The sequence below is a fragment of the Mastigoproctus giganteus genome, chromosome 3, assembly GCF_048544385.1.
Source record: "Mastigoproctus giganteus isolate SK-2022 chromosome 3, ASM4854438v1, whole genome shotgun sequence".
NCBI lineage: Eukaryota > Metazoa > Arthropoda > Arachnida > Uropygi > Thelyphonidae > Mastigoproctus > Mastigoproctus giganteus.
In genome coordinates this window covers 142,701,104-142,716,328 of record NC_143577.1, presented here as the reverse complement: position 1 = coordinate 142,716,328, position 15,225 = coordinate 142,701,104, and the positions used below count along the sequence as shown (strand labels likewise).

At 38.2% G+C, this 15,225-nt stretch overlaps 1 protein-coding gene across 1 annotated transcript; it reads right to left on the bottom strand.

The window, feature by feature from the left end:
• Positions 1-1,390: 1,390 nt before the first annotated feature.
• Positions 1,391-1,765, bottom strand: LOC150088298 (uncharacterized). Its single transcript, XM_090370108.1, has one exon. The coding sequence runs from the start codon at positions 1,763-1,765 to the stop codon at positions 1,391-1,393; it is 375 nt and encodes a 124-aa protein (XP_090226234.1).
• Positions 1,766-15,225: the final 13,460 nt, after the last annotated feature.

Here is a 15,225-nt window from a genome sequence, read left to right as displayed (position 1 = left end):
AAGAATGCTGAGGACAAAGATATTCAAGGATGGAAGAAATTACTTGAAGTAAGCAAGTGTTCTTTTGAAAACGAAATTAAGTTTCTTAATTAAAATCGGAGGGTCGTATATAACACATAATTCCACCACTAGAAGTCAGGGAGATTATATTAAAACACTAATTAACTGAAGCTGCGTGGGTTAGAAGAAACTTTCACGTTTCATATCACACGCAAACGAAGTGACAAGGTTTATCGGGTATATGTTTAATTACATATAATCACCAGATACTTTCTAATCTGAATTAGAAAGTATCTGGTGATTGTGATAGTAGTGAATGAGCCGATTCAAGTATCTGGTGATTGTGATAGATAATAGTGAATGAGCCGATTCATAAGCAAGTTACTAAGTTTCACGAATGCAATTGTATCTATATATGCAGCTACATGCAAATTAAATCCGATTTAATGGTATCTTTAAATTATTATACATCCTTATGCACTGAACCTATCGTATCGCGAGTAGGCAAACTGATGACAATGATAGCCGGCAGGGGGCTATCTAAAATACAATACACGCTAACTAATAGAAATACAGTACATGATAATAACAAAATACTAGTTTCCAACTCTTCTGGCCTATGTGGCCGTGCATGAACAGATATTTGATGATAATTACTGATTTTGTAGTAAATATTTAAACATAACATAACCGAGTGTTGTTTGAGTGCGTGTGTATGAAATGTATTCACATGCTGCTTTAACAAGTTTGTGAAATGAAAAAAATATCTAAATTTTCTTTCGAAATATCCAGCACCTTGCCTGAGCGTGGCTGATTCTTTCCGAAGGGTAAAAGGCCGTTAGAAGTTCAGTCAACGGCAGATATTCTTTCCAGTAACAAAAACAATAAAGACTGAATTGGAAAAGTACTGAAAGCGTCCAACGCACTCATGAGAGCACTATGCTAGATGACATTTAGATGTTGTACAGTAGTGCTCCTGGCAGAGTCATATACTGGACAACCATAATCAAGGCGTGAACGGATTAAGGTTCTGTAATGATGCAGCAGAATATACAGAACAGCGCCCCACGACATGGATGAGACCAATCGAAGTATATTCAAATGCTTCAGACAAGTATTTTTTTTTTAAATGAGTGACGTGACTTGGAGTTTTAGCTTGCTCTCTAATATCAGCCCAAGAAATCTAACTGTAGTAACAAGTGGAATTGGAGTATTATTTATTTGTAATTCACGTTCAGGATGGAGAACTAGTCGCTTGCAAAAGTAAATGGCAGTGCATTTCTTTTCTGATAATCGAAAACCGTTTCGCGAAGTCCAGGATTCAATTTTGGTTATGGCAAGTTGGATCTGCAGTTCGATGGTATTCATACTTTGAGACTGACAAGAAATGTCAGTCGTCCACATACCCATGAGTTTCAACAGTTTTTCGGATATCTCGCGTCATGCTGCTAACTCGGTTTGTAAACAGTGTTGAGCTAAGTATCGATCCCTGCGGGGCTCGTTCTTCCTGAAAATGAGATGCAGGCAGTATGTTTTTATATCGGACCTCTAAAGAACGCAGTTTCAAGAAATTTTGAATTATTTCAGGCAACTGTCCCCTTAGTCCTAGATAGTAAAAATCCATAATAATACCATACCAGGTAGTGTCAAATGTCTTTTTAAGGTCTAAGTTGACCATGACTAGATATTGTTTCATGACAAATGCATTGCGGATAGGAGATTCGGCTTTGATGAGCACGTCTAGTTCTGATTTTCCGAAAGCCATACTGATGACTGGGCAGGAGATACTGTGACTCCAGCATCCAAGAGAGCCTTGTGAGACCAACCTTTCGAAAATTTTACCCATGCAGCTCGTGAGAGATATGAGTCTATAATTTCGAACCAGGGAAGGAACTTGGTCTGGTTTTAGTAAGACAATAATGAAAGAATGCCGCCAGAAAGAAGGATAGGAATTTTCATAGAAGATCCGATTATACAAAATCAACAAGGTACACAGTCTTCTTCAAGTAAGTGCTTCAGTATAATGTAATGAATACCATGTGGGCCTGCAGCACTGTTCAAAAATCTATTTAATGATTCTTTAAGTTCTATTGTAAAGGGTTGATTGCAAGGAAAGGAGCGGTGGGTGAAGTGAAGAAGGTGATTTTATATCGTTCTGCAACTGTTTTGATATTTTGGAAGGAGGATGCATAAGAGACAGAAGCAGAGATTGTGGCAAACAATCTCTGCTAATGCATTTGCAACTTCTCCAGATGGGCTATGTATCGATGTTTTGTGATGGTCGAGGTAAAAGCAATCCAAGAATCACATTTCGCTTTCCGTCTAATTTGTCTTTCTTTAGCTTAAATCTTTTATAAGCAATTAAATTACTAGCGGTAGGATACTTGCGGAAATTATTCCAAGCACGGGTTTTGTCCTGTTTGGCGTGAAATCGATCTGTACTCCACCAGTGATTTCGGTGAACTGAAGATTTTGAAATATAAATATCAGCTGCAGTCAGAATCTGATTGGTTAGGTACTTAATGACATCATCAATAGTTTGTTTTTTAATAAACCCTGGAATGGGCAGAATAGCCATTCTAGGTCGTCTCTTTTAAATTTTCAAGGGGATCTTTGATCAGAATGTGGAGTTACCCCTGTTTGTAATGAGAAAATAATCAGAAAATGATCACTATTAAAGGATTCGGTTAACACCGTTCACGTCATGATTGGAAAGAGGGACGGCGAAAAAATTGAAAAGTCAATAACAGAAGTAGATCCTGTAGGATCTACTTCTGTAATTGACTTTAGGTAGATATAGGTGGGAGATCCAGAGTTTAGTAAATTAACATCATTATTGTTAAAAAAAAATTCAATCAATTTGCCTGTGCTCTCCACCCACCATGGTGCACAGATGGGCCGCCCACTATCCGGTAAGCAATAAATGCGCTCGGCAATGGCACGCCAGGGTCCTCCATCCTGTGCTTCGGACCATGAGGGTAAGGTCGTGGCACTGACCTTGCAGGCGAACCTACTAGCCAGTTGATCCTAGTTGGGCCATCCCGGACCACCCAACTTTTCGAAGCAGGGACCAAAATGTTGTGTTGAAGCTGAGCCCCTCAGCCACCAGGATCCAATTATTTTTCAGCTTTCCACGATTTTTAGGATCATTAAAATGGTGTATAATGAAAAAAAATTGTCATAAACAGTTTTATTTTATTTATTGTAATATACTTGTACATATAATTAATTTTATTACTAAGAAAAACGGAATACAAATTCAAGATAAAATTACAAAAATACAATTATAGTATACAATTCCAAAAAAAAAAAAAAAAAAAAACAGAAATTTATTATAATTTTAAAGATGTTATAAAAAACTTTAATAATCTAGATTTTCAATTATGCATTGCGATAGGTTCAATAAATACTTTCATAAAAATAAAATGGTAAATCCTCTCCAAATTATTTACTTTTATCCGTCGATTATTCGCTGACATTTGCTGTTGAAACGCACGATACGCTTGCATTGCAATCACATTCGACAGAGTCGAGAGTCCAGGAACCACTACTGATTGCGTGCAAGTCTATGCTTGCTTATCAGTTACCGCTCTTGCCAGAAGCTCTGCTTGGCTACCGTTCGGAAACACGGATGCTTACTCGAGTCGTGATGAATGGCGCAAATTCAAATGATTCGTTATAGACGTCGAGCAATTGAAATGTTAAAAACAATTCAATAACAACAAATATAAAAATTATAATTAACATAAATTTCATGATATTAGATAATTATAGAATGTCTTAAATTACCGTGTGATTGGACTAAGTTTCAATAGCAAAAGCTTAATTTACGGTACTCACCTTGGACGATTTGCAGTTGTTATTTGGGTGAGTGGATGACTAAATTTTTGGGTCTGGGTAATTTAAAGTTAAGTAGATTAATTGGTAAGTTTACGGGATGGGAATAAATTAATTGAAAACGGAATTAAAATATGCGCGAGGAAGCAGAAGTGCACAACTCCGTCCCTGGTTGTCACGAAGAAATAATTAATAACTCTAAAATATGTGAAACAGATGGGGCCAATAGTCATAACGGTAGACTTTAGTTTTGTTAAAAAAAAAGTCTTCAGTTAGCAAGTTTAGTGGAAAGAGAACACGTGCTGTATTTAAATGAAAATTTATGTTCCCGTGATGCACTTTACGACATGCGGAAATCTCAAGTGTGTGAGATTCCAAACCGGGGAAAGGTTGGAGGGTAGTTTTGCATTTATAATGTTTAAAATAGAGTGGTGACGGAACCATTCTATGATGAGGGCTTCGTATTGGAGAATTTTGTAACTGGTTTTTAGTTTTACTATGGTAATGGCTGAGTGAACTGGGGGGGGGGAGTACTTCCAATATAGCAAGCATTGCAATTTGTTGGCATTTAATCAAATATATAAAGTTGTTCATGTCACTTGTCGAAAGGTATGTAAAAATCATGATGTACAGGATAACTCAAACTTAAGTTCTCTGAGTAATCAAGAAATTGTACATGAATACTCTGAAGTAGTTAAAAATCCTGAAAAGGAACAAGCTTTGCCCAAGTCTGACTTGACACAAAACACTTCTTTTGTGGAAGGATTTGATTTTTCTGAACCTCTTGACCCAACAAGGGTATATAATACAATTACAAAAATTAAAAGATCTTTAGGGGATTACTTAGCATCCGAATCGAGTAAGGTAACAAAGGTTGCCTCTAATTGTATCCAGAGTTTATGGTCAGATTTTGAGGCTGTAACTACTGCACTAATAATTGAGAATGAGCGTTTAAAAGTCAAGGCAGGGGAATTGCAAATAAGAGTAAACCTTTTTGAAAGCCTTTTTAAAGAAGATCCTAAACTTACGTCTTATGCGGACGTTGTTAGAGAAGACACTAGAACTAGGGCACAATGTCCAGCTGATCGGACTATCCCCTCAGGAGTTATTACTAAAGAACACATAAGTGTATCTGAATCCAGAACTACAGAATATGATAAACCCAGGAACAAAAGTGCGGTCAGTAGTGATCCTAACAATATAATAATATTAAAGCCATCACCTGACAGTTCAATATCCAGTGGTCAGGACATAAAAAACAAGGTCATCGACACAATGAGAAAAGAGCACAGAAATATCAAGATTAAAAACATTAGATTGTTAAGAAACAATGGTGTTCTAGTCGAAACGACAAACTATACAGATGCAAAAACCATTTGCAATTCAACAACGCTGACTGGTATTGGTCTGGCTATGGATAAACCCCGTTTGCAACGTCCCACTGTTCTAATATACAATATCCCCAAGGATTATTCCAAAGAGGACATTGTAGAGGATCTCTACATTAAAAACTTGAAAGACTTTGGCTGTAGCTTGGAAGAGGTGAGGCAAGGAACCACTTTCAGGTTCAGTTCTGGTGCAGGAAATCGTGTTACTAACTGGGTCATTGGATTAGCTCCAAATATATACAAATATATAATGCAAAATGATCGTATTTTTCTGGGGTTCTCCTCACACAGGTTTCGTCATTTTACAGCTGTTTCTAAATGTTTTCGCTGTCGGGGTATGGACATTCAGCGCAAAACTGTTCGCACAAAACAGTCTCGTGCGGCCATTGTGCTAATGGAGGCCACGTCTTCTCGGAATGCACGCACAAAGAGGAGCCACCAAAATGTGTCAACTGTAAGAGGAGAAATCGAGATTTTCAACATTCTGTTCGTGATAGCTGCTGTCCCGAATACATAAGAGCGGTGGAATTGACAGAAAAGAGAACACAATATGAATAATACGGCTAATCCAAATCCTCTTTTGAGTGTAAATTATTCTTACCAGGGCATTAAAATCCTACAAATTAACGGCCAAAGAGCTAGAGCAACTATGGACGAGATAAGGGTGGCGGCATTTGAGAATAAAATGGATATTATTTGTATTCAGGAACCTCATTGCTCTGCACAAATTGGACGTAGAGCATTTAAGCTAATGGGCTTCCCAACTTCTGCAAGAATTGTGCACTCGCTTGACAGTTCGCCCAAGACAGCTATCGTCATTCTGAATAACGATTTAGTGGTCACCTCTATTTCTGGTGAGTGTTCTCAGAACGCAGTCTGTGTGCTTGTCTCCTCGAAATTTATAAATTTCTATATCGTTTCTCTCTATTGCCCGCCGTCAGAAGACTTCCAATTGGCTCTGCACAATATAGATAGATTATGTACAAAGTTTGCCTCGAAAAACTTGATAATTTCTGGTGATGTAAATGCAAAATCCAATATGTGGCATAGCGGGTTTAATGACCCTCGTGGTTCGGCCCTGGAAGATGTTATTCTTGCTCATGGACTTACTGTTCAAAATTTGCCTAATAAACCCTACACTTTTTCGACTGTCAACGGTGAAAGCAACATTGATATTACTCTGACCTCTGTCAAAATTGATTGTTGTATCTCTCATTGGGATGTTGTCCCAGAGTTAATCAACAGTGACCACCGTGCCATAGTTTATGGTCTTCTTCCTGGGCAGCGAGTCGACGACCTTCAACTTACTGATCTTAGGAGATTTTCCATTAAGACTATTAAATGGAACAAATTTAAAGATTTTCTCTCTGCTGTCTTTACGACCGAAATGATCGAATCCCTTAATATATTAAGGGCTGAGGAGATTGTTGATTTTGTTCAAACCCAGCTGTATCTGGCCACGGATTATGAAGCGAAGAAAAAACACAACAAGACAACTCCTGTCCCTTGGTGGAACTCAGATCTTGCAAATTTAAGATCGCAAGTTCAGAACGCAAGGAAGGAATATCAAAATCACAGACATCTGTCTCAACAGGACGTTCAAGCATACAAGGATTCTTATAGAGATCTTCGAAGGAGATACCACAAAGAAATAGCTAATGCTAAAATAGATTGTTGGCAAGGATTTGTCAAACAGATTGGAAATTCAGAACCGTGGGGATTAGTTTACAAAATCTCCAGAAACAAATTAATCTGTGGAGAAGTGTACAATACAGTAAGAATAAACGGAGCAGAATCTGAGGACTGGAGCTCCACGGTACATGCTATAGTGTCAAGTCTGTTCCCTAAAGATATTCCTGAGTTGGATACATTGGAGCAAGGCAAGATACGTCTTGAAAACAGTATTACACGGGTTCAACTGATATTGAGTGTTTTAATCTGTTGGAGTTGGGTTCTGCCATAGCTGGATTAAACAGCAAAAAATGCCCCGGAATTGACCTTGTGGAGAATCTTGTTATCGTCAAGTTTTTCAACTTTTACCCACAAGTACTGCTAAATCTCTTGAACAAATGCCTCCTGGAAGGATATTTTCCAAATCAGTGGAAATTGGCATTGCTCAAGATTCTTCACAAGACAGGGAAAAATATATCCGATCCCCGTGCTTACAGACCAATTTCCTTACTTGCTAATCTGGGAAAGTTATATGAACGTCTTCTGGCTCCCAGAATACTAAAGAAATTTGAGGAAAACCAACTATGCTCAAACTGCCAGTTTGGCTTTAAAAAAGGGAGGTCCACCGACGATGCTATTCTTACGTTGATGAACTTTATCCAGAATTCATCTTCTAAATACGTTTTGGCAATTTTTGTGGACTTTGAGGGCGCTTTCGACTCCCTCTGGTGGGAGAGTGCCCTCAGGTCTTTAAGGCTGGCTAAATGTGATAATTATGTGTACAGGGTACTGAGATCATACTTTAATGAGAGATACATTATGGTCAAGGCAAAGCATCTGTCTTACAAGGCCCAGGTTTCGAGAGGATGCCCCCAGGGGTCAGTGTTGGGGCCTCTCCTCTGGAATGCCGTACTAGATCAGTGGCTCACGAAATCACACGAGGATTCTCTAAAGGTGGCCTACGCCGATGATTTCGTGATTGCCATAGAAGGAAGGTCACGTAAGGTATTACAGGACAAAATTCAACCGATCTTAGATGATTTGGTGGCATGGGCTGACATCAACAAGCTCAAGATATCTCCGAGTAAAACAAATTTCATGACATTTAAAAACCACTTTAATTACGGAAGACCACCAAGAATTCAACTGAATGGTTTACAGATACCTTATGTTCCCCAAAACAAATATCTTGGCATAATTCTTGATGATAAATTAACCTTTCTCCCTCATGTCACCAAACTGAAGGAAAAAATTAGAAATTTTACTGCTTCGGTCATAAGAATCTCCAGAAGAGACTGGGGTTTGAATAAAAAGACCTTGAAACTATATTATAAAGCAATATTTCTGCCTATAGTTTCGTATGGAGCAGGTATTTGGCACCAGAACGTCGTTAAGGTGATAATTAAAAACAAGCTACTATCAATTCAAAGGACAATGCTTCTGGCACTAAACAATGCCCCTCGTACAGTATCAAACAATGCCCTCCAAATTCTTGGAGGAGAACTGCCTTTAGATTTGTTTATCTTATACCGTGGCATGATTTATAAACATAAGAAAGGACTGCAGGTATCCATTATGGGAATTACAACCGACCCAGTTAGTAACTTAAAGACAGAACGGAAAAGATTATGGAGTGAAATGATTAGTATTTGGCAAAGTAGATGGAATGCGTCTGTGCACGGCGAAGTCACAAAGAAGTATATTGAAAATGTTGAGTTTGCTTCTACTCAACCTTCTGTTTCGTGGTTTGCACCAAGCATGTTTACAACGTACTTATTAACAGGCCATGGATCTCTGCGGGCCAAACTTTTCGACAGAGGTTTGGAGCCGGATCCTTTTTGCACTTGTGGTCAAATGGAGGACTGGATCCATGTTTTACTGTTTTGTCCGCAATATACAGACCAACGAGTATTGCTACTTAATCAGGTTCCAGATCTAGCTGAGGACAACGTGAAAATACTAGTTGAGAACAAAACAAACTTTGAGACTTTCCAGACCTTTGCAGAATCGGTCTTTAAGAAAAGACTTCAACTAAGAACTCAAATCCAAAATCGAGTATAAATCTGACAGCTGAGCAGTTAATATAAATGTTGGTATCCCATTAAATATAAATAGGATGACATGTCAGATATGTAAAATTGAATTGTATTACTAGGATTTAGAGTCAAATCCTATTATCTTTTGTACATATGTAAATATTTACTTTTTTTTTTTTTTTTTTTTTTTTTTTTGCTGGTTTCCAGGTTTGGGCAACCTGGGGACGGGATTGCTGGCACCCACCGGTATTGCACTATCTCCGGTGGGTGTGGGATTTGTGCCCATGGCACTTAAGGTAATAGTAGACCCAGGCTTGGCTGCTTGTGCCTGGGGGCAGGCAGCGGCTGCCTGGGTGTTGGCTGCTCCCTGATGGCAGGGTGGACATACACAAGCGATAAAAAGCTTGCTGAGTTTCTGCACCACCACAGACGTGCAAGGTGGAGATGGGCTAAGGCCTAGGAGCCACCCTTGATACAGGTAAAACACACACACACACACACACACACACACACACACACACACACACACACACACACACACACACGTGTTCATATATAATATAGTATATATATAGGTATAATGAGAATGATAATGCTAATGTATATAAAATTGTATATATATCTTCTCTGTAAGTTCTTGTATATAAAATGTAAAGAATTGTGTGTACAAATAAATGGAAAAAATGGAAATGTCACTTGTCGAATATTTATGTGTTTCTTTATATGTATTGAATAAAGATCCAAGTTTATTATATATGGAAAATATAAGTGTAATGTCTGTGCCCGCGAACACTCGCCGGAATTGTCCCCCAAGACTGCTATGGGAGGGGAGGATAAATGAGGTGGGTAGTCGTGGGTAGAAAAATATTTCATGATATATATATTCTTCGGCGGCATATATTTTATATATATTTTGAAAACGACCGCGGTCGGAGTCGCCCGCGGGCCGCCCTCCCTGGTATATAGGATGCAAAAATATTTTTACATCATGTTCACGTTTAAAAAAATCTACCTAATCTCACAGGTGTGTATATTAATAATCCACTTTATGTGCACAGCTCTGCTGAAAATCTTGTCGGTGGGGTCAATCTACTACCTCATTTTTCTCACTTCAAGTCAACCTACACGTTATCTATTGCGGGTTGCGATAATTAATAATTATGCCATGAGAGGGCAGCACTGCGTAAACTTATTTTGGCTTAGCAGTCCATATAAATATATCATTGTGAGATAGAAATAAACTTAGATCATGAAATGATTGTCAAATTTCTTGCCTTTGATTACAGTATACCGGACGCTATTCAGCGGGGTACAATAACTGCTGGTCCATGCTTATATGTTAGCTATCCCTTGACCGCATTCATATTTATTGGGACAGACTAGCACTGAAACGTTCACCTGGAAACCACCTTGACATCATGCGGGACATCTGTGCGTCATGTAATATGGTAAATCGCTTAAGAGAACAAAAGCAGGCTGAACTCCATCTCTCACTTAGCAGCTTCAACCATGAAAGAGGATCTCGTGGAGATCCTCTTTACTGATATCGTTTTTTTTTTTATATTATTATTCTAGAGACTGTTTTAATTCGATAGAAGCAAGGCTTCTGCAATGAAATATCGTCTTTAACACACTCCTGAAAGACAGACGTTTGTTCACAAACGAAACTAATCGTGAGTATCACAGATCATCTCTACGTAGCCGGTCTTGGGCGATGGCTGCATATTTATGGGTGCATTCTATGGCTGGCTGTGGTCCTAACCCAAAAATGCGCGTATTATGCGATGTAGTCCACATGGAGCCACAAAAAATGTTAAGTGCAATTTTAACTGTTGCAGTGGTACTCTTATATCACTTGTAATAACAAATTGCAACAAAATTGTAAACTCCTCTAGCCCACAGTAATTATAAAGGATGATATTTTATTTTCTCTTATAAATCGAAGTTTTCACCCATTCATACAGGTGATAATTAAAGTGATAAGGCAAAATGACATAAAATCCAATTATTTTACAGACGCAACAAGCTAAGATCTCGTGGCCTTAGTTTCCCCAAATCGGATTGCAAAACAATATCCCTCTTTAAAATATAACTAAACATGTCGCCAGTTAATATGGCTCTGGACTATCGTAAAATTTTCTGTATTGGCTTTATGGGTTGAATAATAAGAACGTACTGTAGAAATATTGTGAAATCACTGAGTCTAAGAAATTGTCAATCATCGGAGTTAGATATTCAGTCGGATACGATGTTAATAAATGATCTCAGATAAGCATGAGGAAAAACAACTTGTGACTCTACGTTCTTTCCTGCTTTGTCTTTTGTCTTCTGTATGTTTAACTGAATATCAGCGCTCTTCTAAGCTGAAATTTCTTTGCCATAAATGTTCTTGGAATCAATCGAAGAGGCTTTAATCGCTATAATGCTGAATAATGTGAACTTCCAGCTGAAACTTGTCTGACACGGGTGGCGATAATGGGATCTTCGTGTTGCTATTGATACCTTCTCAGTACCGGATTACTCTCTTTTCCATCGATTCACTTCGAGTTCATAGTCCAGAAAAAAAAATAATACTAATAAACTGAGAAATTAATTTGTTAGAAGACTAGGGAAATTTCCTTATAGCAATTTTTCTAATATTAAAAATAGCAAGACTTTCTTTTTAAGTAACTGTAATATTATGTTAGAAGGACATCGGACTATAATTGAAGTAAAAAATTATGATGCTTAACCACTGCACTAACATGTTGAGCAACATAAAAATACATGCTTTATCAGTTTCAATATTTGAATAAAATTTGAATATTTTGAATAATGTTTTAATAATAATATAGCTCAGTAACGATATCAGGCATATTTATTGTTGAAGTCACGAGTATGGTATCATCGTCCAGCAAGCCTGACACCTTGTGCTTCTGATAAAAAAAAATGCCAAAATGTTTAAACCAATTTCTGTAAAGCGCCATCTTATTCATTAACAATAAAAATTATAATACGATACAATTTTATTAATCATTCATAACTTTTACAGCACTATGTCAATCCTTATCAACAAGGGACATTTCTTTCAGTTATATTACATCACATAGTTACATTACCGCATCAAATGAAATATTTTTCCCACACACTGTACAAAGTAGACGAAAAGAAATGTAATTGAAAAACAAATTTTAATTGTCTTCATTATAAATCAAGGTTCTACTGACCAATAATTTAACCTGTGAAATTGGATAACATGTTCTGGTTTTAAAGGTTATATTGAACAACATTTTGTTTCTAATAAAAAAAATATCTCTGTCACCTTCGTGTTGCTGTTGATATCTTCTCAGTACCGGATTACTCTGCTAAATTATTATTATTATTATTATTATTATTATTATTATTATTATTATTATCATCATTTTATTTCCACATCAGTGGGCACCCCTGGAACAGCTAGGTTCGACTAGAAGAGTGTACATTATGCAAATTCCAGTTGATTACATTCTTTGGAATTGCAAGAGATCAAAACAGATTTAAAATATACAACAAAGTAAAAATTAATACATAAAATAATAAACAATAAAATAAATAAATAACAAACAATAAAAAACACAACGATGATTCCAGGAAAGCCTTTGCAGGGAATTCTTTTCATATAGTGCTTATTGTTCGTGTTTATAGAGTTCTTTCACTATGTGCTGTCTATAGCGCTGCGAGCTGCAGAAAGCTGAGGCATCAATTCCCAGGGAGTTGCACATTCCAAACGTATTTTCCAGGAACACACTCACCTAAGGTATTGTACATTTTGCAGACAAGATTGTAGACAGACAAGGTATTTAACTTCACTGAGTTCGTTGTGAGGTCCCAGGGTTTGTAGAAACATCCCAGATGCCAGGAAAATACATTTGGCCGCATAGAAGTTTTCCCAAGGTGTGTAGTTTCTTCTCTTTGACGATGTTTTCACAGGGTTTCATGTACAGATTTGCATAGAGCACGCTTCTAGAGATGGTGAAAGGGTAGCCCATCCTGTTTAGCCATCTCAGGAGCCAATATTCAATCCCCAGAAATTTCTTTAGTTGAGTAGAGGAGGCTCCTGACCAGAGTACCGAAGCGTACAGCGGTACGGGTTGAAATTTCTTCGGACGTATTCCAGAAGGAACTATCTAGGCCTAAGACCGACCAATTCCTGCCGGATTGCCCAGTACGCTGCAAGCGTTTTTAGCCTGGCCATCTTGAGGTGGTCTTTGAAAGTAAGCCCATTGAACCCCAAATCCGTGTGGGAGTGGACCTTTTTAACGGCGGTCCATTTATTGAGAACATAATTTCATTAATAGTCCTCCTTTTTATGAAAGTCATCTGAGCTGCTTTCTGAAGATTCAGTTTAAGCCCCAGACGTCCTAGATAATCCTGGAGCTCGAACAGTACTATCCCATTTTCATAGGCGACTGCCTCAGCTTTTCATCGGATGTGACCAGCATATTAAGATCATCAGTGTATGAAATGAAGTTTGGGTACTTCGCAAGGAAGGGCTCTAGTGCTGCGGCAAAAAAAAAAAAAAAAACATGATGAAAGAACCCACCCACCCCCCCTTGTGGGATGCCGACAGAGGTCCTGGCCAATCTATGATCATATTTAATAAAGATTTGCCTGTTGATGAAAAGTTGATGGAGAATAGCAAGAAGATCATCTTCGATTCTGAAATAATGCTTCAAAATTTTAACTAGCTTTGTTGTGCTGAGTGTGTCAAAAGCTGCTTGTATATCTACGAATAAGAGTTCAGGTTGTTTCTTAGAGTTAAGGGCTTTCTGAATTGCCCAGCTGATCATTAATAGATTTGAAAGCGTAAACCTCCTGTGATTAACAGAATGAAGATGCTGTGGAAGCCCACTGAAGTAGTGATCGACTAAGGTGGACTGTATCGTTTTTTAAAACACTTTTATTAGTACACAAGAAATAGAGATTGCTCTGTAGTCTCTGGGATCTTTTGGCTTATTAGTTTTTTGAACTGGTAAAGCATGGTCGACATTCCATATTGTCGGTGTGATACCAGTCTCGAGGATACGGTTGAAGATGTGGTGTATCAGGTCAATCACATAGAAACTGCATATTTTGAGAATAAAGAGGGAAATCCGTCGGGACCAACTGTAGATTTATTGGTAAGGCTGTTTATTGCTTTCATAATCATTTCCCTTGAGATATTAACATGCGCAAGCTCGGTCTTCCCAGGCTTATTTGTGATGGCCCCTACAGGGGGGTGTCGGATGTTTTTCCGAGTCAGGGTGGAAGGTTGACTGTGTGCACAGTTTTATCGTTTCTTCATCCATTTCCACGTGACGACTACGTGTGAAAACGATACGCTTGGAATACCTAAGTCTTCTCTGCATATACTGATGATGTGCCTTCTTCCGAACACGCAGGAAATTCGCTCTTAGTTGTTGTAAGCGATGTGATCTAGCATGGTGCCAGACTTTTTCCTTTTCCAGGTTCTCTGGGCTTTTTGCTTTAGATTAAAAGCCTGTTTCGTTTCGGAGTTGAACCACCACTTAGTGTTTGAGGAGATTTTAATTGTCTTCGAAGCACCAATGAGAGCAATGTGTCTCAATTCATTAGAAATGGCATTAATTGTCTCTTCCACTGGTTTGAAGCAGAGATTATTCCAATTAAACGCTCTAAGTTCAGTGAGGATAACATTTGGTCTGACCAGGTTTGTTTGAAAATGTGGTTACTGTATGCACCAGGTCCATGGATTTGGTCCCAGCGACCGAGGTTGCAGGTGCCTGTGCAATTTCAAACATTCATTATTGGTAGGTGGGCTGGTTGGTTGGTTGGTTGGTTGGTTATTGGAAGTTTAATGGCGCATCAGCATCTAAGGCTATTGTGCGCCAGGTAGGTGGGCCGACAAGAATCTGGAGTTATAGGGAATGATTTGTATTTGTTCCAAATTGTGGTAGACGCTGTCCAGGACTTTATTTCCTCTGGTCAGTGGTGTATACACCACCACTGCTCTCCTTTGTGACTTGATTACAGATTAGTCTATATCTGTCATAGGCTTCTGTGTCACCTGATACTTTATATGCATCCCATACATTTTTCTTCTCTGCCACGTCAATCTCTTAAAATAGTTGTTTGGATATCGAGGCGTAGATGAGCTGGCATCCATGAGATAAGATCCTCTCTGATTGATGGGGTGTGTCCTGGTGGGAGATACACAAGGCAGATTTAGATCCTTTTTTTTTCATTTTTTCTGAAAATTGCAGTGATTTCTTCATTGTTTGATGTTTTACTGCTGTAGGCATGTATCTGTAGATAAG